The sequence below is a fragment of the Mastigoproctus giganteus genome, chromosome 3, assembly GCF_048544385.1.
Source record: "Mastigoproctus giganteus isolate SK-2022 chromosome 3, ASM4854438v1, whole genome shotgun sequence".
Lineage (NCBI taxonomy): Eukaryota > Metazoa > Arthropoda > Arachnida > Uropygi > Thelyphonidae > Mastigoproctus > Mastigoproctus giganteus.
Window position 1 is genome coordinate 170,424,968 of NC_143577.1, and position 25,618 is coordinate 170,450,585.

Sequence of the window (25,618 nt, forward strand, 5' to 3'; positions counted from 1 at the left end):
GATGTTGTCAACGATATACAGGAATTTTGCTAGCAGGTAAAAGGAGGTGATTGTCCCTCTGTATAAGGCAATGGTCAGGCCACGCCTTGAGTACTGCGTGCAGATCTGGAGGCTTCATTTTAGGAAGGATGTAGATTTGCTTGAGCATGTACAGAGAAGGGCAACAAGATTGGTGAGTGGAATGAAGGGATCCTCTTACCAGGAGAGGCTTAAGTTCTGCAAATTGCAGCAGCTGGAGACTAGGCACCTGTGATGTGATCTGATTGAGGTGTATAAGGCCTTGAATGGGTTGAGCACACTGAATTCTAATGGGATTCTTCCACTTGTTCAGATTATGAACCTAAGGGGGCATAAATTGAAAAAGGACAGATGTAGAATAGATGTGCGGAAATTTGCCTTTAGCCAGCGGGTGGTTAATTGCTGGAACAAACTTCCATCTGTTGTTGTGGAAGTTGATAGGTTAAATAAATTTAAGGAGGAACTGGACAAATATTTAGAGGGGACTGTTTTTTAATTTTTTTTTTTTTTTTTTTTGGCTGATGCTGCATAAGCTCATACACTTGTTTTCTTGCATCACATACCACTACTACTAATTCTTCCACTCTTCTATTCTGGATATAGCGATCTTGTCTGTTTCTGCTTCAGCTGATCCAGGTTATAGTTCTTACATCTGCTGTTCCTCTTCTAGTTCTGGTTAAATTTTTTCTTTATTCGTTGTTGTTTGTAGTTGGTTGCCAACATCCTGCTTGATCTTTTCCAATGTTGTAAGAGGCATCAAGTTCTTCTTGACGATGGTCCATCTCTGATCTGCTATTTGCTGTTCAATCACCTTAATAGTTGGAAACTGTTTCAATCACTTAGTATGTAGTTTCATACTGTACACTATCATGTCTGTCTCTGTTTTCATTACTTTGTAGTATGCTCACATGATGAATGTATTCATTTTGATGCTCCACTTCATGCATTGGCTTCTTTCTTCCTGGGTGTTTACTAGTGAAGTTGTGCAGGAAACACTTCCAAATGGTTGGGCTGGTTGGTTTTAACTTTCTATGCATTAAAATAATTTTCCTCCTACTGATATTTATTCAGTCAATGGGAAAAGAGAGATGCGGATTACATGGCAATACGTAACAAATACTAAAATATGTAACAAAAGCTTGCTTTACTGTTGTAAAACAAGCTTCTGTTTTAGTGCGATCATACTAGATAAACCTTGTGGACGCACTTTGTTTATCTAGATTCTAGAATGACCATGTGGTACCATTCTTGATTTCCATATGCAACATATTTATGTATTCATAGCTGAAGAAGAGAGAGACACAGTGTCGAAAGCTTCCGTAAGTATTTTATTTTATTTTATTAAAAAAAGCGAGTGCAGTGAGCAGGGGGTGAAGCCTCCTAGTTATTATTATTATTATTTTTCCCCTGATGGACTTGCCACACACACATATGTAACTATCCAGTTGACCTTTGAATTTATTCAAACTGTCAGCCTTAACTACCTGTGAAGGCAACCTGCTCCAGCAATCAATGACTTGCTGGCTAAAAGAAAACTTCCTACAGTCTAGTCTAAACTTCTTCTCCTGTAATTTGAATTTATGCCCCCGAGTTCTAGAATTCTCTATTGGGTAAGGCACCACCTGTGGTCCCCCACATCTGTGCAATCAGTACACTTGTGATGTATACAGAACTCTGTAAAAGCCAAAAAAAAAGTGTAGTGTGTTGTATGTGAAACGTTTTGTGTTGAGATCTGTCGCAGCGTACTGGCTTCTTAGCCACAGAGCCCCTAGTGGGACTCCACGTTGCCTGCCATTACAACTGGGAGTGAGCCAGGCTGTCCACAGTATTCTGGCTGCTCTCTGTCAGTGGTAACCTGAGCTTCCTGACAGAGAACAAAAAAAAAAAATAAAAAAGTGAGTTGTTTGTTTGTTATTTGGTTTTTAGGAGCATTAGCAACTAAGGCCATATTGCTCCGGGGATATGTGATAGTCATTCCCTGACCTTTCCGCATCCTCTATATTTGGTGGTCATGGGCTTGAACCCCGGTCTAATCAAGAAGCGTGTGCTACGCACTGCTGCTCCTGCCCACCTGGCTATGGAAGTGCCAAGTGAGATTGAGTGGGGAAAATAGTATGAGAAGTGGAATCAAAGTGGGAACAAGGAGGAGGATGAGGAAAGAAGGCATCCTCCAGCAGAACAAAGGGTGAGAAGAAGTGGGAATCGCCCTGGCATTGGGAGCCCACCCATTTCCAGGGTAAGGAAGATAGTTTGCAAAACAAGGAAGGTCTGCAAAGGAGAGTGCCATGTTGACATACCACATCTAGAAAGTCAGATTTCAGCTGCACCCGACTAACCCAAAGGTGCAAAAAAAAAAAAAAAAAAAAAAAAAGTGCAAACAGTGAACATTCATTTTACTAACTCCTCTCAGAGCCTTATAAACCTCAGTCAGATCACCTCTGAGGTGCCTGGTTGCCAACCTCTGTAACCCACATAATCAGAGTTTTTCCTCATATGTCACCCTTTTGCCAATCTCATTATACAAGTTGCCCATCTTCAGACCCTTTCAAGAAGCTCAGTGTCTTTTTTTCAGATGAGGTCTCCATACTTGAACATAGTATTCCAAATATGGTCTTACAATTGCCTTATACAGTGGGATTATGACCTCCGTATCTCTATAGAATAACAGTCAATAAATCATCAATGGGACGACATGGGCTTTCCTGGCTGCCTGTTTACACTGTTCAGAAAACTTCATATCTGCCTGTCTCGTAACTCTCAGATCCTTTTCCTCCTCCACTATTTTTTAATTCAACCCACCAAGTGTATTATTTATTTGGGGGAGATTCCTTTTTTGGTGTGGCTGTTATTCCCCCAAGTGTAAGACTATTGCTATTCTCCAAGTGAAAGACTATTTGCTATTACCCAAGTGTAAGAACTTGCACTTAGCAACATTAAAACAAAACTGCCACTTCTCTGACCACCTTTAAAGTCTGTTCAAGTCAGACCGATCATTAATGACTATACCAATCTCTACATTGTCTGCAAAATTTGACATCATACCTTCTATCCCTCCATCAATGTCATTTATGAAAATGAGAAACAATGGTGTCCAAGAACTGATCCTTGACGGACCCAACTCCTGATGTCATTTTTCACCAATCTGAAAAATATCCATTAATCACAACCCTCTTGTCATCTGCCCTGCAGACACCTAGCAATCCATCTTAGAATCTTACTAGCAATCCCAACCTGTTCAAGCTTATACAGTAACCTCTCATGAGGGACTGAGTGAAATGCTTTGCTAAAATCCAAATAAACTACGTTGAAATTGTTCCCTAAATCCAGCGCAGGAGTAACTGTGTCAAAATAGCCTACTAAGTTAATTAAACATAATTTTCTCTTAACAAAGCCATGTCGTGTGTGTCCTTCATAATGCCATACATATGTAAATGTTTCTGGATTGCATTCTTAATCACCGCCTCTAAAATTTTCCTATCAATGAAATCAGACTAACTGGTCTGTAGTTACCAACTTCACTCTTAGAATCTCCTTTATGTATTGGCACTTCTTCAATCCAAAGGAATCTCCCCCAGTCCAAAGATGCCCTCATAATTAACCTCAGTGGTTCAATAAACTCCCTAGTGCTCTCCCTCAAAACTACAGAGTATATGCCATCAACTCAGAGCCTTACTTGCCTTTATGCTCAAAACTTTTTCTAATAAACAATCATCTATAATTACGACATCACTAATTTCATATGGCTCAGCCTCACTCATTCAACCTCTTCTCAACACGAAGGTACTTTGCATCGGTCTCTACTGATGAAAGACGATGCAAAGTACCTATTCAATTCATTCAAAAAAATCAGCTGGGTTATCTGAGACTTTCCCACACCCAGTGCACAAAGGGTCGAATCTGATTAGTTTTCTTATTCATTGTATTCACATACATGAAAAATTTGTTCCCATAAAGCCTAATTTTTCTCATACGCAGCCTTGGCCTCCCTAACCTTATTTGTAGTACTATTATAGATTAACTTATAAAATGTATAAAATACAGTATACCTATAATAGTTATTTAGTATTTAGAGATATCTTTTATATTAAAATATTTTATAATATATTGGTTAGCTCATACACTTCTACTCAAGAGGCGCCTCCGTAGCCAGGTGGGAAGGAGCAGCAGTGCATAGCACACGCTTCTTGATTAGACCAGGGTTCGAGCCCGTCACCACCAAATACAGAGGATGCGGAAAAAGGTCAGGGAATGACCACCGCATATCCCGGAGCAATATGGCCTTAGTTGCTAATGCTCCAAATAACAAACAAACAACTTCTACTCAAGCCCCGATTTTTTTTCTTATATAAGCACTAGATTGACTCTTTAAATATAAATTACTCGACTTACAATTATAGAAGTATTTGTTGCCTAAAAGCAAATGTTTATTTTTTACATTTTTAATTTCATATGTTTAGCTAAACTTAAACTTATTATTTTTTTTTCTTTTTATATCCTGATATATCTCAAAGAAGTTTACAGCTCCACTGTAACTGTTTTTGAAAGCCAATTTAGAAGCCAATGAAGTTATCAATGGGCTTTTTTGCAGAGGCATGTAGGCTCAGTCTTGCACTGAAGAAGGCTTTTAAAGTATTTTAAAATATCTTTGAATACTGAATTCATTGTAACTTCAGTTAAAGCTGAAGAAATTATTATACTTAATGCCTCTAAATTTTTTAACATAAACTATATTCATAAAGCTACTATAATCACCTAATTCTGCACGTGTTTCGTCCAAAAGCACTGCAAAATGTGATGCATATCATATAATATTCACTGAGCTACTAAGTTGAAAGCACTTCAAATACACGTAAGATTTTCATTTATACCAGTGTGGCTTTAATTCATACAATGACACAATAAAGCAAAATAAATTTTTATTGATTATTCAAAATTATAATCAATTAAATCTATTTGAAAATTAGAAAGCCAACATAGTATTTTGTTCTATACAAGTCATGATCAAAAAGGTCAAAGGTAAAATTTGGAAAGTGATGAAGCTTATCATGCATTTGGATGCATTAGCTTTAAAATAGTTTCCTTGACAGTAATACAATGATTCCAAAATCTGCAACTTTTATAAACATTTTGGATATTTGGAGTCTGTAACCTTTTAAGATGGTGTTCAACTTGTGGGGTAAAAAAAAAAGATAAAGCTAAATCTGGTGAACTATGCAGAGGGGTAGCTAGGTTTTTGGCACCCTTGGCAAATTCGTGGCTACTCACCTTTTTTGATAATTGGTAAAATCATAATAAATAATAAGTACAGTCAGACCTCTGTTTAACGAACTTCTTTATAGTGAATTTTTCTATTCAGCGAATTTTTTTTTTTAATTCCCCTTGGTAATTATATTTAACACAGTTTCCACAGAACTAAGAAGATTACCATATAACGAATGGATTACGAGAGACTTAACTAGGTAAGCATTGATCACACCTCTAGCCTTCAAGCAATTTAGGCAATAGTGCTGTTGCTGAGCATGAATTAAGAGATAGAGATTAACATTTTCAACTTAGTGGTACAAGTAAAATCTATCCAAGTAACTGTCCCTCATACCGAGAAGTCAGTCGAGCTGGTGTTGAATCCAGGGGGGGTGACAGGGGGGAGTAACCCTGATGAATCCCCCCCCACCGCAAAAAATAGTAATTTTTATTTTAATATTCATTCAAAGACCTCAAATGTTGAAATTTGCGCCACATTTTTTGTTTAACTTAAATCAAAATTTTCTTCTTACTATGCACTTTAAGGACCATATTATCAGTTTACATAATGTTGTAATCATAAAACACAAATTCAATAATTTTTTTCCAAATAAACACAACACAAAATCATAGCAACTAAGTGTGTGCAGATTTAGGTGGTACAGGGCAAAATATATTACCAAAATTCAAAAGACACGAAACTTTCAAAATAATTAAATAGGCAATATTTCTGGCTGCACAAATTGTAACTAAAAGCCACTATTTCAAGTGTCAGCAGTTTCATTTTATGATTCCCTTTATTTTCACACAAACCATCTCTTGATAATGTTTCACACAAACAGTCTACTTGCGACTAATTCTTTGTATATCACAAACAAGACCAACCAGATGGCAGGACGTTTATAGGTTCGCCTGAATTGGTCCCTCAGTGACAGATGCTATTGTAATTAGAAAGTGTCCTGTGGTGGCTTTCAGGGGAATAGGCTAAACGATGTCTGGGCAGAGAGAGGAGTGTACTGTAGCCACTATTTCAATCATCGGCAGTTTCACTTTATGGTTTTCAGATTTCCTTTGTTTTTTTCACGGCAAGAGTCTACTTGTGGCTAATTTTTCCTTTAAACAATCATTTTTTTTATCTTTTTATTATATATATGTATCTGTACTGTAATATTGCCATATTGCATGAAGATACACTTAGAAGCCCTGAATGAGTTATCGGAAAAATTAATAAATGAAGTAATTGATATATACGCAAAGAAAAAGATTATTATAATACTTGTATGTTTGATTATAATTTGTAAGATTTTTTTGCGAATTTTAATCAGTGATTTTCATATTATTAAACTGTGATTATTGCCAGTAATGTAGTTTTTCTGAACTTACTCTTAATGTTTAGATGTTTCCTTTTGTTTCCTATTTTGTTTTCTCTTATTACAACATTCATAAATACACAGATTTGTTTGTAACGTATACATATGTTGTAAAGATGAAATAAAAATATATACACATTTACTATACATACCCCCCCCGGTTTACATTATCCCCCCCCCCCCCCCCCAGTGCAAACACTCTGGATTCAACACTATCACCTACTTTCTTTGTATCCATAGCCAGTGGGCAAATCAACTTTGTATTCCACATTCGGACAATAGGCTCTGATCAACCTTCTACTGTAAGCACCTTATTAGAGATTTAGGAGAAAGTGGTTTTCCTTTAGTGGAAAACCACTCTCTCTCTCCTAAAGAGTGGTTGATAAATGCCATTATGCCTGGCATTTGTGCATTATGAAAAGGCATTTGACTCCATAGAGCATAAGGCAATGTTTCGGGCACTGGAAAGACAAGGCATAGACAACCTATACATTATGATTTTGAAGAAAATAAATGAAAATGCTACCCTCCTTCATTAGACTAGGCAAAAGCAATAGCAAATTTAAAACTGAGAAATGAGTTCGACAATGAGACACTATCTCCGAAGTTGTTTACTACTACCCTTGAAGCTTTCAGAAGATTGAACTGGTTGCAGAAAGGAGTCAATATGAATGGAAAGTACCTAAACCATTTAAGATTTGCAGATGATCCTAAGCCATGATCCCAAAGAATTAGGAGAATATCTTAATCAATTATGCAGATTAGTAAGGATTTTGGACTAAAGATGAATATGGCTAAAACAAAAGTAATGATGAATAAGTATGCCACAAGAAGGGATATAATCATCGAAGGAGCAGAAATTGAAAAGGTAGATTCAGGGCGACACTGGGGGGTACAAGCAAGGCACTTGCCACAAGAAAGTGAAAAGGTGGATTCAGGACTGAAGGCAGGGTGCGCAAGTGAGGCACTTGCTACAAGTGCCATCTAAAATAGGCACCATGCCGCACTGCATATATATTCGTGTTAAGATATGATATGAATTATGTGCCACCACAAATGCTAGCATCAGCCTGAGCGGATTTATACACTTATCTTGGACAAGTCATTAAGTGTAATTATGATAAATGGCTGGAAGTCAAGAGAAGAATAAATTTCGGATGGATAGCATTCTGGAAATATAGTTAATGAGGTGTAATATCCCAATTTGTCTGAAATGTAAAATAATAAACCAATGTATATTCCCCACCATGATTATGGAAGTGAAACTTGGGCTCTCACCAAAAAAGAATGGAAGAGAAGCTGAAAACTACACAGCGAAGAATGGAACAAATTATATTAGGAATCAGATTGTTGAATAAGAAGAGAAGCAACATGGATTAGGCAGCAAACTGAAATGGACTTGGGCAGGACACATAGCTAAGACATGATGAGAGATGGACTAACAAACTAACAGAATGGTACCCAAGAAGAGCTAAAAGAAAACCTCAAAGACACCCACAGAGATGGACAGATAAAATTCAAGAGTTCATAGGCAGTAAATGGATGGCCATTGCACAAAACAGAAGGACCTGGAAAGGCTGGAGAGGCCTTCATCTTGCAATGGCTGATGATGGTTTGCCTTTACCCCGACAAGTGGTTATCTGTTGTTTCGCGGAAGTGAATCATCCACACTTTGCCATAAATTTCTCTTATTTCTGTTTACATGGTCACAGCAATTGAATAATTGAGTGACTCCAACATTTTGGAAAGTTTAAAAAAAAAAAAAATTTTAAAAAATCAAATTTAACTCAGTTTTGTAAACTAGCAGAATGTTGTTTTTTTTTTTTTTTTTTCCCTCTCTTTATGGAGTCCTACATGGTACTGATGAATAGATCTATACTGCTATGCAATATGTACTCAGATTTAAGGATGCATTCAGGCTTGAACTACCATCTGAAAAAACGCCATTTGGCGAAAATTAATTTTCACCCTACCCTTTGCTCTCATCCTGATGTGACATCATCTAGGGGTGACATTTTTCAGGTATCTAAATAAGTTGGCATGGAAATGACGTGGCATGTCAGTAGCATCCTCAGCACCTGCCCTGATGCTAAGGTGTTACTACTCTACTGGAACTATGGCAGGTGGGGCCCACAGTAATTCCTTGCCTTGCAAGGAATTCTTAAATGCAAAGTACCCAATGTGCAATGAAACTATAATGATGCAAGTGCCCATTTCCTGAAGATTACTTTCCCAACCATTTCCTCTGACAACAAAAAATATGATAAGCATGATCTTCATATTTGATCAAAATTGTTTTGCTTTTTTGGGCCTTGGAGAAGATGGTCATCACTTAGAGGGCTGGGCCTTTGTTTCATTACCAGTAAATGATGGGAAAAAAAAGTGTTCGTCAGCAGCAGCAGCAGCATGCTGATGAAAATCCTGACTTGTGCAAACTTGCCACTCTCTGTGATCATTAGTGAGGATGCAAGGCACAAACTTGGCTGGAACAGATCATATTACCAAATCATGTGTTAAAATCAACATATCCCATAATAAACAGCAATATCACTAGCAACTTGGCAGATAGTTAAAACATCAACTTGGCAGATAGTTAAAGCAACCAGAGCAAGGATCAGCTTCAAGGGATAAGCATCCTGCATTAAACTTTGTGAACCACTGAGAAGTCTTCAAACCACACACAAAGTGCCATCCTAGTGTTTGTGGATTTCTGTTGCACTTTTCCTAAATTGAAATTAAGTTTAAGCCGCAAATTCACTGCTCAATAAAATCACTCATTTTTTAAAATGGAAAGAAATACATAAAACACCTTATAATCAATATGCACTAAATCATAAACTGCAGATAAACAAGCGATTCATGATTACTCATGCATATTAACATGCTGTGGCAAGTTGCAACAATACTGTAATTTAAAGATACAAAGTCAGCCCCCAAACTTTTCAACTACACTTTGTACTCTCATTAAATGATATATTACAGTAGAGTTGTAATTACTGTGCTTGACTATGAACTGTAAAAATACAAACTGTCATATTATTCTTTGCATAAAATGTCCAGTCCTTATTAAAAAATTTAAAAAAAAAAAAAAAACTATGAATACGAATCCTCCTGTTTGTTAAACCTAATGTTGAAATGAATTGTATGTAGCCTTTAACATTCAAGACATCTTTAATATTTGATCATTATTCTATATGAATATAATAATATTTTCTTGCTACTTACATTTTTATGTTGTTTCTTGTAAATATTATTATGCATACATAACTTTAGATACTGCCTTATGCAATACATCTGTTTTGTATTTGAAATAGAAGTAGCTTGTTTAATAACTTCCAATCGGGAAACAAAGCTGTTTAATGTTTTTTTTTCCCGCTACCCATTTGTAAAGCTGCATGTCTTGGGAACAGAAGACAGCAATTAATGTTTGAATAAAAAGAAAGGGGAGTTTAATTTTTTGATAATGTTGAAGTGGTAAAACTAGCAAGTTCAATGGCAGTGTTTAGTGAAAATCATTTAATGGTCAATGATTTCTACAAGTAGAAAAATAAAACGTGAAGAAAAATTTAAATTTTGAAAATATTCAACTGTAATAAAAATGAATAAATTGTTAATTTAAAGGAAAATCAAGTTATTTTTTGGAAGAAAATAAAAAGCTAACATTAACAGGCAGCTTTTGAAGGAAATTTTTTTGCTAAAGTATTTGCTAGTTTGCTACTATTTGAAGCCTTCAAATAGTGAGGTAGGACTTTCCTTTTAATTTAATGTGCTCAGCATTCCTGTCTTAAAGTCTTTACTGTACTGCTATTTTAAAGGATTAAACAGACTCTTTAAAAGGAAAATGTTTATAGCCCTTTACAAGTAGATATCTTTAAGGAAATTTTTAAAGAATAAAAAAGAAAAGGAACAATTATTTTCATACAAACGTTTACATGCAACAGTAATGATAATAAAAATGTATACTATATTGAAAACTATACAAGTAGTTTATAAGTTAGAAGCTTTATGTTGTGGCCACAAGTCTAATACTATCAGTCTGCAGAGCTGTCAAAGAGCTATTCATTTGTATATTGTATATTGTTTGCGAAGTCAAAATTTCAGAATGTAATCATCATTTTCTTTCAGTAGGTTTGATGAATCAATTATTAACTGATACAATTAAATGATATAAATATTACCATTATTTTCTTTTGACAGATTTTAGATTTTTTTTTTTTTTTTTTTTTTTGGTAGTTGTTGGCGCATAGGCTTCTGTGGCCATAATGCACCCCCCAAGGTTTTTGCAGTACTTTGATCCAAGCCCGAGGCGGGAATCGAACCCGCGACCTTTGGGTTGCCAGGCAAGCACTTTACCCACCCGGCTAGCCCGGTCGGCCTCACAGATTTTAGACATGACTATCTTAAAGTCAGCCATTCAATGACAGAAACAGGATGTTTCTGTACCTGTGTTACCATCTGGAGATACTACACTAATTAAAAAAAAAAACAAAAAAAAACATCACCTGTATAAATACTTTTGTCTGGGAATGGTGGGGGTTCTCATTGAACCTGATACATTTTGTTTGTTTAAGAACTATTACTTAGTGATCAGTCCATACCTATGTTTGAAACTTTATTTCCTTTCTTCATTATTCATTTGATTGTATTGGAAAATTGTTTGATGGGGTTGTTTGAGGTTGGTGACCAAACATGGTAAATGTTTGGTCACCAACCTTGTAATAACAAAAAAAAAAGGTGCTATTATTTTTACATATTTTGTTCAAAAAGATTGACATTTCATGAAATGTCATAATTGTATGTGATTGAGAAAAATGGATGCCATTTTTGAACTCGGCATACACAAATCAAATAGAAGTACACTTGATTTTATAGATCCCAAAATAATTACAGGCTTATTAAGTTAAACAATTCATAACATTACTACATCAAAAATTAACAAAACATTTATTTAATTATATGTAACTGATGTTTTGATGACAGTGATGAGGAGTGTAACATTAATTGAAATTCAGATGAACTTAAAAAGAATTCATCAAAGGAAAGTACAACTTTCTGTAGGTTTATCATTATAAAAGTTTTTTTATAAAATGACAGCAGAATAATCTAAACATACTGGTAAGCTTGAGCTAATAGCTTTCAAGTAACTTCTTCTAATTTGCCAATTTAACTATATAAAGTCCATGTAACCAACAATGCCCTTTGGTTATGAATGGATAAATTTTAATTTTTCACCTTACATCACACAATCAACTTCATGCTCAAATATATGAGTTACATATAATTAAAGCTTTTGCTAATTTTTGATCTGGCAATTTTTTCATAGCAATTACTTCAAAATCAAAATGTTCACATTACAAGAATGATTTGTGACTCTATGACAAAGTAAATGGGTGCAGAAACATTATTTAATTAAAAATCATTCAAAAAAAAAAAAAAAAAAGCGAGAGAAACAGCTTTTTCCAGAAAAGCAGATTTAAGTGCATACATACTGTCCTAAAAATTAAAGTTAACTGATAATGATATGCATTTTATATTAAAATATAGCCACAAGATTCTTTACCAGTACAATGTTTTCAAACATTAGCTTTCATAATATTTTACTGTCTGTGGATCCTGTTTCGATTATCTCTAACAACTAATTATGACTGCTCCAAAAAAAGAGATAACTGCAAACTTTGCCCTCTTCAGAAATGCTGAGTCAAAGTTTGGTTTATAACAATGGCACTGCTGTTTAGACTTGGCTGTCAAGAGCATTTCCACAATTGGACTTATAAAATTGGTCTCACATTTAGCTGTTGTTTGTTATTTGGTTTTAAGGAGTATTAGCAACTAAGGGCATATTGCTCCGGGATATGCAGTGGTCATTCTCTGACCTTTCCGCATCCTCCGTATTTGGTGGTGACGGGCTCAAACCCAGGTCTAATCAAGAAGCGTGTGCCACGCACTGCTGCTCCTTCCCACCTGGCTACGGAGGAGCCCTAGCTATGTTGTGCAGAAGTGCTAAAATGCCAAGCATGGTCTGGGATAATTTGTTATATTTCAAGCTTCCTTGCAATGTTAGTTCTCTAACCAAGGAACAATGAACCTCAATTTTTCCTGCTTTCATAATAGTATGTGCTAGGTTGTCACACTTAAATTTACTGAACTGATACTGCAAAATATCTATGAGGGGTTTCCGAAAAGTAAGGTAACACGCTTTTTCTTCATATTATTAAGCACGATGATGTTTAATAATACGAAGTTGAAATTACACACCAAGAAATAAATGAACATGCATTACTTCTCCACAAAGTCTCCAGTTTTATTGATGCACTTGTCCCAACAATGGATCAGTTTATCAATACAGTACTGAAGAAGTCAGTGCCCACGTGTAGTAACCAACATCGCACTGCCATATGAACTCCCTCATCCGTGGTGAAATGCTTTCCTGAAAGGTGTTTTTCCAGAGTGCTGAACAAATGGAAGTCTGAAGGTGCTAAGTCTGGGTTGTGGGGGATGTGACAGAGTTCCCAATGATTACGGTGCAACCGCTCACAAGTGGTGTGGGCAGTGTGTGGAGTTTCATTGTCGTGCAACAAAAATCATGCTGCTTGTCAGGAGTGCTGGTCGTTTGTGTCAAATGTTGGCTTTCAGTTTTTCCAACGTTGCACATTGATTATTCCTCCCTTCGGCAAAAAATCCACCAACAGAATGCCTTGGCGATCCCAGAACACTCTGGCCACGACTTTTCGGATACTGGGAACAGTTTTGAATTTTTTGCACACAGGAGATTGTGGATGTTTCCAGGTCATTGAGTCTTGTTTGCTCTCTGGAATAAAGTGAGGAATCCATGTTTTGTCTGTTGCGACTATGGGAGCAAGAAAATCCTCTCCTTCGTCACTGTATCGCAACAGGTTCTCCAGACACATTCCCATGCATTTTGCTTTGTCTTCCTCTGACAATTGTCAGGGTACCCAGTGGCAGCTTACCTTTCGAAAGCCAAGGACATTGTGAACAATTCTGTGAACAGTCGACTTGCTCACATTCACTATTTTTGCAATCACTCGCCTGTTTTCAAGGATGATGCCCTTAATGCACAAAACATTGTCTTTTGTCTTGCTCGATGAAGGCCTGCTTGCCTGATGTCGATCTTCAATGTCAACACTGCCCGCTTTAAATTCATTGCACCGAAAACACACCTGCTTCTTTGTCATCACCTTTTCACCATACATAGCAACCACTTCACAGTGAATGTCACTTGGTGAAGACCCTTTTGCTTGCAAAAGGGCAAATAACTTCACGAACACCTGTTTTGGACCACACTTGCATGGTAGCTACCATTTTGCAACTAGAATTTGCCGTGAGGCAACACAGTACTGGCGGTCTTTTTGAACGTTATTAACGGGTCTATCTGTCCACTGCATTTCATCTCATTCCCTTTAACCATTATTAAGAAAAAAAACTGTGTTACCTTACTTTTCTGAAACCCCTCGTATTTTGCAGTACTACTTGTTTTTATTTTTTTTTTGTGAAATCAATTCATTTCAATTTGGTTTAAAAAACTTGTTCATGTTACCAGATGATGAATTAGCTCTCCAAATATGATTATATTTAATACAAGGTTAAATGTTAATTAACTTAACACTTCCAAAAACTGAGCTGGCAACTTGCTGTCTATAAATTCTGCTTGAAACCAGCAGACTTAACTACTGTAAGTAAACATGCTTTGGTCTTAGAAATTCACAGCAAAAAGAATCTAATCTGAAATGGAATTAGCTACTGATAACAATTTATCAATTTTGCCATTTTAACAGTTAATAATGAAAAACCAATAACTCACCAAGTTTAGACTGCCCTGCTGATAGAGTGGTCATCATCAGCTGCCTTGGAACTGACAAAAAGAGTTTTCCTTCCTTTAAGTTTAATATTCACAACATAAAAATAAAACATCAGAATGATTATTAAATCAATAAGATGTACTTAGAATGATTATTAAAGTAAAATAATTTATATATCTTTTGAAATCTGTTTCACACACATACAAAAAATATTCAATTAATAATGGAATCTAAAAATGCAAAAGCAACTAAAAAAAATTAAATAAAAGTTTAGAAACTTTTGTACTTGTTTAGTTCAGTTCTCATCTGAATGTACAATATTTCATAAGATGAATAGTTCAGGAAAATATATTATAAGACAATATTCAAGAATACCATTAGAATTCAGCTACAACTGTTCCAACTTGGAATTTAAATATTCTTTTAGCAGCATGGTGCACAGGTATATCAAGAACTGGGCATTGGTGAAATAATAAGCACTTAAATTTAACTGCATGGAGCATAACCTACCGTTAATTTCTTAAGGAATTATAGATTATTATCAGATATTTTGTGGTACTTCCTGTACCACTTCTTTGGTAACTATAAAGACAGCAGAACTGGTAAGTTATGGAGGCTTAAGTTACATAAAGTTGTTAATTTAATTACACATTTCTTATTTGTTAGGGTTTAGTCTTGAATTAGTTAACAAATAGCTATTAGCAAAGGTAGTGATTAAATTTTAAGTTTTTAAATTTTACTTTAATTATTTAGTTAATAAGATCAATAATTAAAATTAAATAGATTACTATTAAGTAAATGGATAACTATGAATACTTAATGTTAATCCTTTTACTTATAGGATTAACATTTCTCTGAGAAAATGAATTTAGAATTTAAGAATTCAGTAATTATTTAAGAAATTAGAGGCAGATTACCTCACACAGTGTTTAAATGCTCATTATTCCATCAATTTCTAGACTTTGGAACTACACAGACCATGACATCCATTCAAAAAAGTGTGATGAACATACAAACGCCTTTGTTTGTATATGAGATATAGTCCATTATACAACAAAGTTATAACGTTTTTGCCACTATACAGTGCAATTACAGTGAAGTATTAAAATTCATTTTTAAATGCTGAAAAATTATTTTAATGCAGTTCCTTTTACAATACATTTAAAATTTATTCACCTCAAAAGGTGATAAATCTCTTCTTTGAAATTAACATTTTTTTTTTTTTTTAATTAACTTCAAAATAAGGCCTCTACAGCATAGTAGGTTTGATGTATTCCACTCAACCGGAAAAGCTTTTCCTATCAGTGATATTTGAATAGACCTTTGATGCATGCCACTTAATTGAAATGTTCTTCCTATCAGTGATATTTGCAAAAAAAAACCTTTCCATTCAAATATTACTGAGAGGAAGTACATTTTCCAGACTTTCTAAAGTCTTAATCAGCCAATCCCAGATAGAGAGTTATATATATTTTCTCATTCTACAACAGACAAACCAGCATACAACTCTCGGAATAACTAGTGAGATATTCTGTGGATTAGAAAATACCCTCCAATACACTACATGAACTTTGTGTATTGGAGTGAATTATTAATTTTATTCATTAAAATGCTCATGTGAAAGTGCAAACTAACAGTATAAAAAGTGAAATCTAACAGTAAAATTTTATATTTAAAACAATTAAGTTCAAATTTAAAATGTACTTAAAATATTAAAAAGCAAAATGTCACATTCCTTTATTAAAAGTTTTAAGAAATAATAAAAGCTTTTCACCTTACTACTTAGTAGTAGTAGTGGCATGTGATGCAAGAAAGCAAATGTATGAGCTTATTCAGAATTAGACAAAAAAAAAAAAAAAAAAAAAATTACAAAACAATCCCCTCTAAATATTTGTCCAGTTCCTCCTTAAATTTATTTAACCTATCAACTTCCACGACAGATGGAAGTTTATTCCAGCAATTAACCACCCACTAGCTAAAGGCAAATTTTCGCACATCTATTCTCAATCTGTCCTTTTTCAATTTATGCCCCCTTAGGTTCGTAATCTGAACAAGTGGAAGAATCCCATCAGAATTCAGCATGCTCAACCCATTCACGGCCTTATACACCTCAATCAGATCACCTCACAGGTGCCGAAGTCTCCAGCTGCTGCAATTTGCAAAACTTAAGCCTCTCCTGGTAAGAGGATCCCTTCATTCCCCTCACCAATCTTGTTGCCCTTCTCTGTACACGCTCAAGCAAATCTACATCCTTCCTAAAATGAGGCCTCCAGACCTGCACGCAGTACTCAAGGTGGGGCCTGACCATTGCCTTATACAGAGGGCAATCATCTCCTTTTCCCTGCCAGCAAAATTCCTGTATATCATTGACAACACCCCATGACATGCCTTGGCAGCCTGTCTGCACTGCTCAGAAAACTTCATATCTGACTGCACAATTACTCGCAGGTCTTTTTCATTTTCTACCACCTTAAGTGTAGTACCACACAGTTGGTACGTTTCTCTGGGGTTATTTCTACACATATGCAGTACTTTGCATTTTTCAATGTTAAACTTCAGTTGCCACTTCTCAGCCCATCTGCCCAAATTTTCTAGATCCTGTTGCAATGCTTGAAGTGGTGAAACCCATGTTTAGTCTCTAGAGCAAAGTTTCCGGCATCCCCCTCTCCCCATACTTCTCCTTCAACCCATGCATGGTACTAAGTACTATAGGTGTTGATACCTTTCGTGTTCGGGGTTTTCATAAAAAAAAAAAAAAAAAAAAAAAAAGTAACACACTGCCATTACCACACCTGCCAACCTTTGTATCATCTGCAAACTTCGACACTAAGCCTGATATACCTTCATCAATATCATTGATAAATACACAAAACAACAGTGGACCCAACACCGAACCCTGTGGGACTCCACTAATAACATTAGTCCATGAAGAGCAGCACCCATTGATTACCACCCTCTCTTTTCCCACTCAACCATCCTTTTATCCGTTGTAGCAACTTACTCTTAATACCATTCTGATCCAATTTGTACAATAGTCTTCAATGCGCAACAGTCTCAAAAGCTTTCCTGAAATCCAAATATATGATATCAAAATTATTTTTTGCATCCAGTTCCTTTGTAACCACATAATATCCTATGAAATTTGTCAGACAAGACTTTCCCTTAACAAACCCATGATGTGTCATTATTATTGCTGCAATCTTGTCTAGATGATCCTGCAATGCATCTTTAAACAATGACTCAATTATTTTACCCGGGACAGAAGTTAAACTAACTGGTCTGTAATTACTTGTGTCACCCTTCGATCTCCCTTTGTGAATTGGGGATACATTTGTACATCTCCAGTCAGTGGGGACCTCCCATGAGTCCAAGGATGCTCTCATAATTATGGCTAAGGGCTTAGTTGCTTTGCTGCCTCCTTTAATATAACTGGATAGATCCCATCCACCCCAGATGCCTTTCTTATGCTTAACTTCAACAATTTCTCCTTCACTTTGCTCTCAGTTATTACAAAATCATTAAGCATCCTGCTACAATTTGATAACCTACTGCCATTTTCAAACCTTAATGTGAATGTAGATGCAAAATACTCATTCAGTTTGTTTGCTATCTGAGCAAGATCATCAACAGTTGAACCATCGATATCAAGTAGACCAATCAGATTCATCCCCTTCCTTTTAGAGTTTATATAAGTAAAGAAATCTTTGCTGTTTTTCTTAGCATCCTTTGCCAAAGATTGCTCATAATCTGCCTTCGCCTGCCTAACTTCCTTTGTGACCTGATTACAGACTAGCTTATATCTGCCATAGGCTTCTGAGTCGCTTGATAATTTATATGCATCCCATGCATTTTTCTTCTCTGTCACAAGTCTCATTAGTTCATTTGATAACCATTTAGGCCTAAACCTTGACCAATATTTCTTAACATGTATGAAACTTAGTAGCTTCCATGATTAATTCCTTGAATGCTTCCCACTTAGAATTTACTGTTGGTAACATTGTCAGTTGATCCCACTGTACAGAATTTAAAAACTGTCTGAGACCACTGTACTCACCTTTATGGAAGCAAAAACCCTTTCCTTTACCCCTAATTGTAATTATATCTTTAATAAATCCAACATCAGTACACTGTGATCACTGCCACCTAGTGGTTCCTTTATCTGTAAATTCTTAATACACGAATGATCACTGCTGATAACCAGATCAGCAGTATTACCCTCTCTGATTGCCTCTCAAACATGCTGCTACAGAAAACAATCATCCAATAAATACACAAAAGTCTTATTAGTGTGTGAGTGACCAACCCACAAGTTCCAGTCAATATCTAGGAAGTTAAAATTCCCCATTATAAGATATTCTGATTTACTAGCCCACTCTATTTCTCTGTACAATTGTTCATTGTTCTCATTTGAGTCATTAGGCCTATAACACACTCCTACTTTTATTTTTGCTTTCACAGTGCTTATGTCACACCAAACTGACTCAACAGTGCACTGTTCAACTATATTAACTGGATGCATGTCTTTTGATTTTATGTTTTTCTTAATTAACAGCGTGACACCTCCACCTTTCCTATCCTGCCTATCCTTCCTGTACACATTGTACTCCCCAAATTCCAATTCTGCATTCCTAATATCAGTGTGACACCATGTCTCTGATATCCCAACAATATCTGCCTTTGATGTCTTGACCAACGCTTCGAATTCATCAAATTTATTTACTATACTTCTAGCATTGGTATACATGCAAGCATATATGCAGTACAGTGTTGTTACACCAAATTCTCAAATTCAGAAATATGGTAAAATTCTCTAAAAACTATACTGACCTTCTCTGGCCATCCCAACACTTATAAACAGAAGCTTTGTCCTTATTTTGAAATTATTTCATCAGGCAAGCAATACATAATCCAGAATTTTTTTACATGCAACAACACAATGACATCCTCCACAGTGCAAAGCACCCATCCCAAAGGGTGTACTGTAGCTACTGTCAGTGATTCTATTGTCAAGAAAGCATTAAATGTATTTTGTAAAGAGGATAGGTGAAATAGGACCAGCGTGAGTCTGGCAGGGGCAAAATTTGAGGACAGCTATCATTTAAAAGCAAAAAAAGGTAATACTGTTGTACACAGTTGGTAGTAATGATATTAAGAGCAGAAGAACTGAGGATTTACTCAACAAATACACGGCAATGTTAAGATAGGATCAAAAGTAGGGTTAAATTTGAAAGTGACTGCAATTCAGCCCAGACACAATAGGAGGGAATACATAATGTGAACCTTGTCATTCAATTTTGCCTTGGAGACTGTGCAATGCCAATGGAATAGAATTTTTCTCAGTATGATCTGTGCTTGTTAACAGAAGAGAATGTTTTACTTCAATAGAAGGAAAGCAAGAATATTTGTTAATGCTATCAAGGCAGTGTTAAGTTGGGTGGAACACTGCTAACTTGGGACACACACACACACAGAGAGAGAGAGAGAGAGAGAGAGAGAGAGAGAGAGAGAGAGAGAGAGAGAGAGAGAGAGAGAGAGAGAGAGAGATTAAAAGCAGCCACAAGCAGTAGTAGAAGTGATTTGATTCTTCCACTGCTTCTGTTAGGGTATGCAGCAGCCTGGAAAGCTTTTGTCAGAATTACAATGCCTGCTGAGGGTCCTTACAAAACTAGGTGGATACTTGTGTGAACACTAATGCTAGGAGTAGTAGTGCTAAGGGCAAATGATGCAAGAAAGCAAGTTTATATAGTATCATCCAAAGAAAATAAAATAAAAAATTCACCCATCCATGCCCACCAAGAATTTGTCTAGTTCTCCTCCCTTGAATTTATTCAACCCATCCACTTCTACAACAACAACAACATATGCAAGCCTGTTCCTACAATCTATACACTAGCAAGCCTGTATTTGCAGATTCGTGCATTAAGAATCTGCAAATAAAGCGACCACTAGGTGGCAGTGATCAGTGTACTGATGTGGGATTTACTTAAAGATGTAACTACCATCAGGGGTAAAGGAAAGAGTTTTTGCTTTCATAAAGGTGACTATGGTGGTCTTCGACAGTTTTTAAATTGTATATAGTGGGATAAAATGATGTTAAAAACAGCATATTTTTAACATCACTCATATGAACAGAAAACGGGAGAAGAGATAAAGAAAAGGAATAAAGAAATATAAGGAAAGAGTAAAGAAATGGCAGTATATAAAAATCATAAAATAAATTTAAAAAAAAAAAAAAAAAAAATAGTATCCACACACACACACACACACACACGGTGTCTCAAAAATATTGGTACAAACATTTAGGGGAGGTACATAACATCTAAAGGAATGTGAATCGCATAGGAACCCCATAACCGGAAACATCACTGTAAGTCGGTACATGGCGCTGTTCATCAGTTCGCAAGAGGGACAATTTCTGGTTTACTCATTCAAGCAGTAGTCGCCGCACGAAGAGCATGCATTGATATACGAACTGTGAGCTGGCAGACATGCACCCAATATATGGATTAGCAGAGGACCAACACGGTGTGTGCCCCCATGTGGCACAACATCGCTTTGCAATAAATGTGTGGGCAGGTATGGTCGGTGACTGCTTAGTCGGCCCATACCTGTTACCATCCCGCATGAACTCCGCTAAATATTGGACCTTCCTTGAAAACGTTCTACCAGGGTTACTTGACGATGTTCCAGCAAATGTGAGACGCAACATTTGGTTTCAACATGACAGGGCGCCTGCCCATTATGGAAGGTGTGTTCGTAACCATTTGAACACGCATTTTGGGCGTCGATGGATTGGCCGTGGTGGACCCGTTGCCTAGCCACCACGCTCACCTGATTTATCAAGCCTTGATTTCTTTCTGTGGGGAACCCTCAAATCTATCGTGTATGAATCGCCTGTGGAGACTGAAATGGATCTCGTGGCGAGACTCGTCTGCGCTGCTGCTACTGTCAAAGAAACTCCAGAAATTCGACAGTGTCCGCCAATCCATGCTGCGTCGGTGTCATGCATGCATCACATCTCATGGTGGAACCTTCGAGCATCTGTTGTAACATCATGAAATGCATCCATCTCATACTCCATTGTTAATATTATGTCAAATAAATGTTTACCACTAATTACTGTCTTGTGTCGTTTCTGCTTCTTGTGCCTCTGCTACTACTTTCCCGTGACATTTCCAGTTATGGGTTCCTATGCGATTCACATTCCTTTAGATATTACCTACCTCCCCTAAACATTTGTACCAATATTTTTGAGACACCCTGTGTGTGTATATATATATATATATATATATTTTTATAAAAAGCCCAAACACAAGAGGTATTGGAAACTATAGTACTTAGTACTGTGCATGGGTTTGGTGGATGAGAAGATGAAAGATACTTGTGGATATTAGAGAATTGAACTTCTGTATATTGTAATTTTCAGGAAATATGTATGAAGAAAGGTTGTTCCAAAAACAGAAGTTGAAGGAATAAATGAGGAAGAAGAAATGTTGGTTCTGTGTGGCACAAGTTCAAACTGCTTTGGAAGGGGGGGGGGGAGAGAGAGAGAGAGAGAGAGAGAGAGAGAGAGAGAGAGAGAGAGAGAGAGAGAGAGAGAGAAAATTATAGAAGCCAATTCAGAAGAACAGTGCCATGCAAGTATCTATAGAAAAAGCATGGAGCAGAAACAGAATGTCTATGAGACAGAGTGAAGAGACAGAAGTATGGGGATGGGGACACTGCCCCAGATGAGTAACAATATTCCATGGTAGGGCAGATTTGCAATTTGTAGTGTACAGCTTTTTGGAAGAAAAGTAACACAGAGCAAAAGAGAAAAAAAGAGTTTTTTAGATGCAGAGGAAGCATTATTTGTAATGTGCTTATGCCAAGAGAGATTAGAAATCAGGGTAATCCCCAATACAGATATACAGGCATACCTCGGTTAACGTTACCTCTGATAACGAAGCTTCGATATAACGAAGTCGGCAATTTCAAGCCCCATTTAACATAAAAAAAATATTCCAGTTTAATCACCTGAAATCTAAACAAACTGAAGAAATTACGGAAACCTTTGGGGCTTCTCGTGGTTGGTTCGAGAAATTTAAAAAACGGGCCAGGATTCATAGTGTAAAATTAACAGGAGAAGCTGCAAATAAGTTTCCAGAAAAACTAAACGAAATAATTGAACGTGAAAATTTTCCAAATTTGGTGTTCAATATTGACGAAAGCGGTTTGTTCTGGAAACTGTTACCAACAAAAAGCTTCATTTCTATTGAAGAAAAATCAGCTGCTGGGTTCAAAGCAGCCAAAGACCGTTTAACGTTACTCTTTGGATCAAATGCCTCTGGAGATTATAAATTAAAATTGTTATTAGTTTACCATTCGGAAAATCCGAGGGCGTTAAAAGGTAACATAAAAATGAATTTACCTGTAATATGGAAAGCAAACAGAAAAGCGTGGGTTACCAGGGAGTTATTTACTGATTGGTTTGTTAACCACTTTTGTCCTGAAGTAAAACGGTATTGTCAAAAAAAAAACAACTTTGAAGAAAAAGCTCTTTTGTTGTTAGACGATGCTCCGGGACATCCTACTGATCTTAACACGTTGGACACATGCATTCCTGTCAAAGTTGTTTCTTCCAGCAAACACAACTTCCCTGATTCAACCATTGGATCAGGGAGTAATAGCATCATTTAAAGCTTATTATCTGCGTCGAACATTAAGCAGTTTAACTGAACTAGAGGATAAAGAGGAAATGACAGTTAAAACTTTTTGGAAAAACTACACCATTAAAAACGCAATTGAAAACATTGATAGTTCTTGGAAAGAAGTCACTAAGAAATGCTTAAATGGAGTTTGGCGCAAAATATGGCCAGAAGTTGTACTAGAAGAAGAAAATAACATCCAAGAAATTAGAAATGAAGTTATCCAGATGGCTCAATCAATAGGTTTCGAAAATGTCGATGAAGAGGATGTTAGAAATTTATTGAATGCAGAAGATGATGGTTTTTCAGTGGAAGATTTAGAAAACCTTGTTAGCAACGAAGACAAAGTTAAAGTTCCTGCCGAAAAAGTGTTAACAACCAAAGATTTAAAAAGGTGCTTAAATGACATTGAAAACGTTTTAAATCTTTTTAGTGAAAATGACCCTAATTTAGGAAGAAGTGTTATTGTTAAGCGATCAGTGTTAAATGCAATAACTCCGTATAGGCAATTGTTAAATGAAAGAGAAAAAAAGCATAAGCAATCAATTTTAAAATGTGATTTCACTTTGTATGTAAGTTGACTGTTTATTTAATAAAACTTTTCTTTGTTCGAAAAAAAGCTTTTCATTTTCTTTACGTAGGAATGTATCCCTATTCTGGCCATAGTATTTTTACCTCTGAAAACGAAGTTTCGCTTAACGAAGTAATTTCGTGGAACGCATCCTATTCGTTATTCGAGGTATGCCTGTATTCTCTTGCCTAGAAATCAAAGTGTCATCAAAGATAAGCATAGGAGTAGAAGAATCCTTTTTGCAAGATATAAGACATGACTGAGTTTTATACTGTTTGTTTGTTTGTTTGTTATTTATGAGCATTAGCAACTAAGGCCATATTGCTCCGGGATATGCGGTGGTCATTCCCTGACCTTTCCGTATTTGGTAGTCGCAGGCTTGAACCCCGGTCTATCAAGAAGCGTGTGCTACGTACTGTTGCTCCTGCCCACCTGGCTACGGAGGCGCCTGAGTTTTAGAAGGATTGAAATTAACTGTTAGCATTGCCCCACTGGAGAATTATCTGGAGTTCAGCATTTAAGGAATTGGTAGTGGATATTTGAGAAGCTGAAGCTGTTTGGGCAGAGTTTCTCAAACTGGAAGGTATAATGCAACGTGCTATCATCAGCAAAACTATGAATAGGATTTCCGGTTAATGGAAGAAGATCATTAAGATACAAGAGGAAAAGAGTGGGAGAAAGAACTGAATCTTGGGGAACACGAGTATTAGTGGAGAAGTTAGAAGACAGAGAGCTATCTACCATCTAGCCAACTAACACAGTGAGTGGTCAGAAAGAAAACTAGATAACCAATTACCAAAAAAACAGTTGGAAACCATAAGATGGAAGCTTATTTAGAAAACCTTTATGCCAAACATGATCAAAAACCTTTGAAATGTCAAGAGCAACTGCTTGAGTTTCAAACTTTTCCACTGAATTTATCAAAAGATGGGTAACATAAGCCAGAATATCACCAGTGGATTGACACTGACAGAATCCATACTGGCAATCATTGATCAGATGGAAGGTTTCTAGATAGTTTAAGAGTTGGCAGTTAATTGATTTCCCCATTATTTTGGAAAGAGTAGAGGTGATTGCAATGGGATGATAATTGGATGGGAGGGATTTGTCACCCTTTTTAGGAACTGGCTGGATATGAGCAAATTTCCAAGCAGAAGGAAAAATACCTTTGGAATAAGAAAATGAAAAAAGAACAGCATTAAGTTCAGGAGCACAGGTTTTGAGAACAAGTGGAGAAATAACATCAGGACCTGGAGCTTTCTTAGCACCAAGATTGGTCAAAATCCTCCTGACATCCTTTTGACGAAAGACCGCAGTAAGCATTGAATGGAACTTACTGGGTATGGTAGGTGTTTTACCAAAATCATTAATACACGAGTTATATAATATAGCTTCAGAATTTTTCAAATTAGCAATAGCATTGATAGTTCGAATAATTAATTTATATGCTTTTGCCATTGTGATTCTGTAAAGCTTCTGAAAGGTAAGAGAGCTCCTGCAGGATGTCGATTGTTAGTGCTAAATGGTTAAGAAATTCCAAATTTAAAAGTCGATTTAATAATCCATAATATTTAACTCTGATTCAAAATGTTTGCACAGAGCTGGATAATTCCTCCAACCCACAATTGCCATCCACAAGCTAAAAGTTTCACACCGTGGCCCGAACACATGACCAATCTTTATAGTTTCCACATCAAGTTCTTTAGCAATCATCCTTAATTCATGCTAGTTTTTTGGAGATTGGCGATACAGTTTTGTTTTGTTTTTTATTATTGCCTGTATGCCATTATATTTTAGAACATTTTCTACACAGTGAAAGACTCGACAAAGTTCCAAAATCTGCCAACATTTCATCTTCGTAAAGTTCATATAATATCTTAGTTGCCTCAATCCTCCCTCCCTCTACGTTGCTAC

General features: G+C 36.3%; 1 protein-coding gene across 5 annotated transcripts in view; it reads right to left on the reverse strand.

Moving 5' to 3' along the window:
• Setd3 (SET domain containing 3) overlaps nucleotides 1-25,618 on the reverse strand; it is a 397,353-nt gene that overhangs the window by 286,745 nt on the left and 84,990 nt on the right. For all 5 annotated transcript variants that reach the window (XM_090370760.1, XM_090370761.1, XM_090370757.1 and 2 more), the window contains exon 5: nucleotides 14,449-14,521. In XM_090370760.1, coding sequence (XP_090226886.1) covers nucleotides 14,449-14,521 — 73 coding nt within the window. The remainder of the gene's footprint in view (nucleotides 1-14,448; nucleotides 14,522-25,618) is intronic.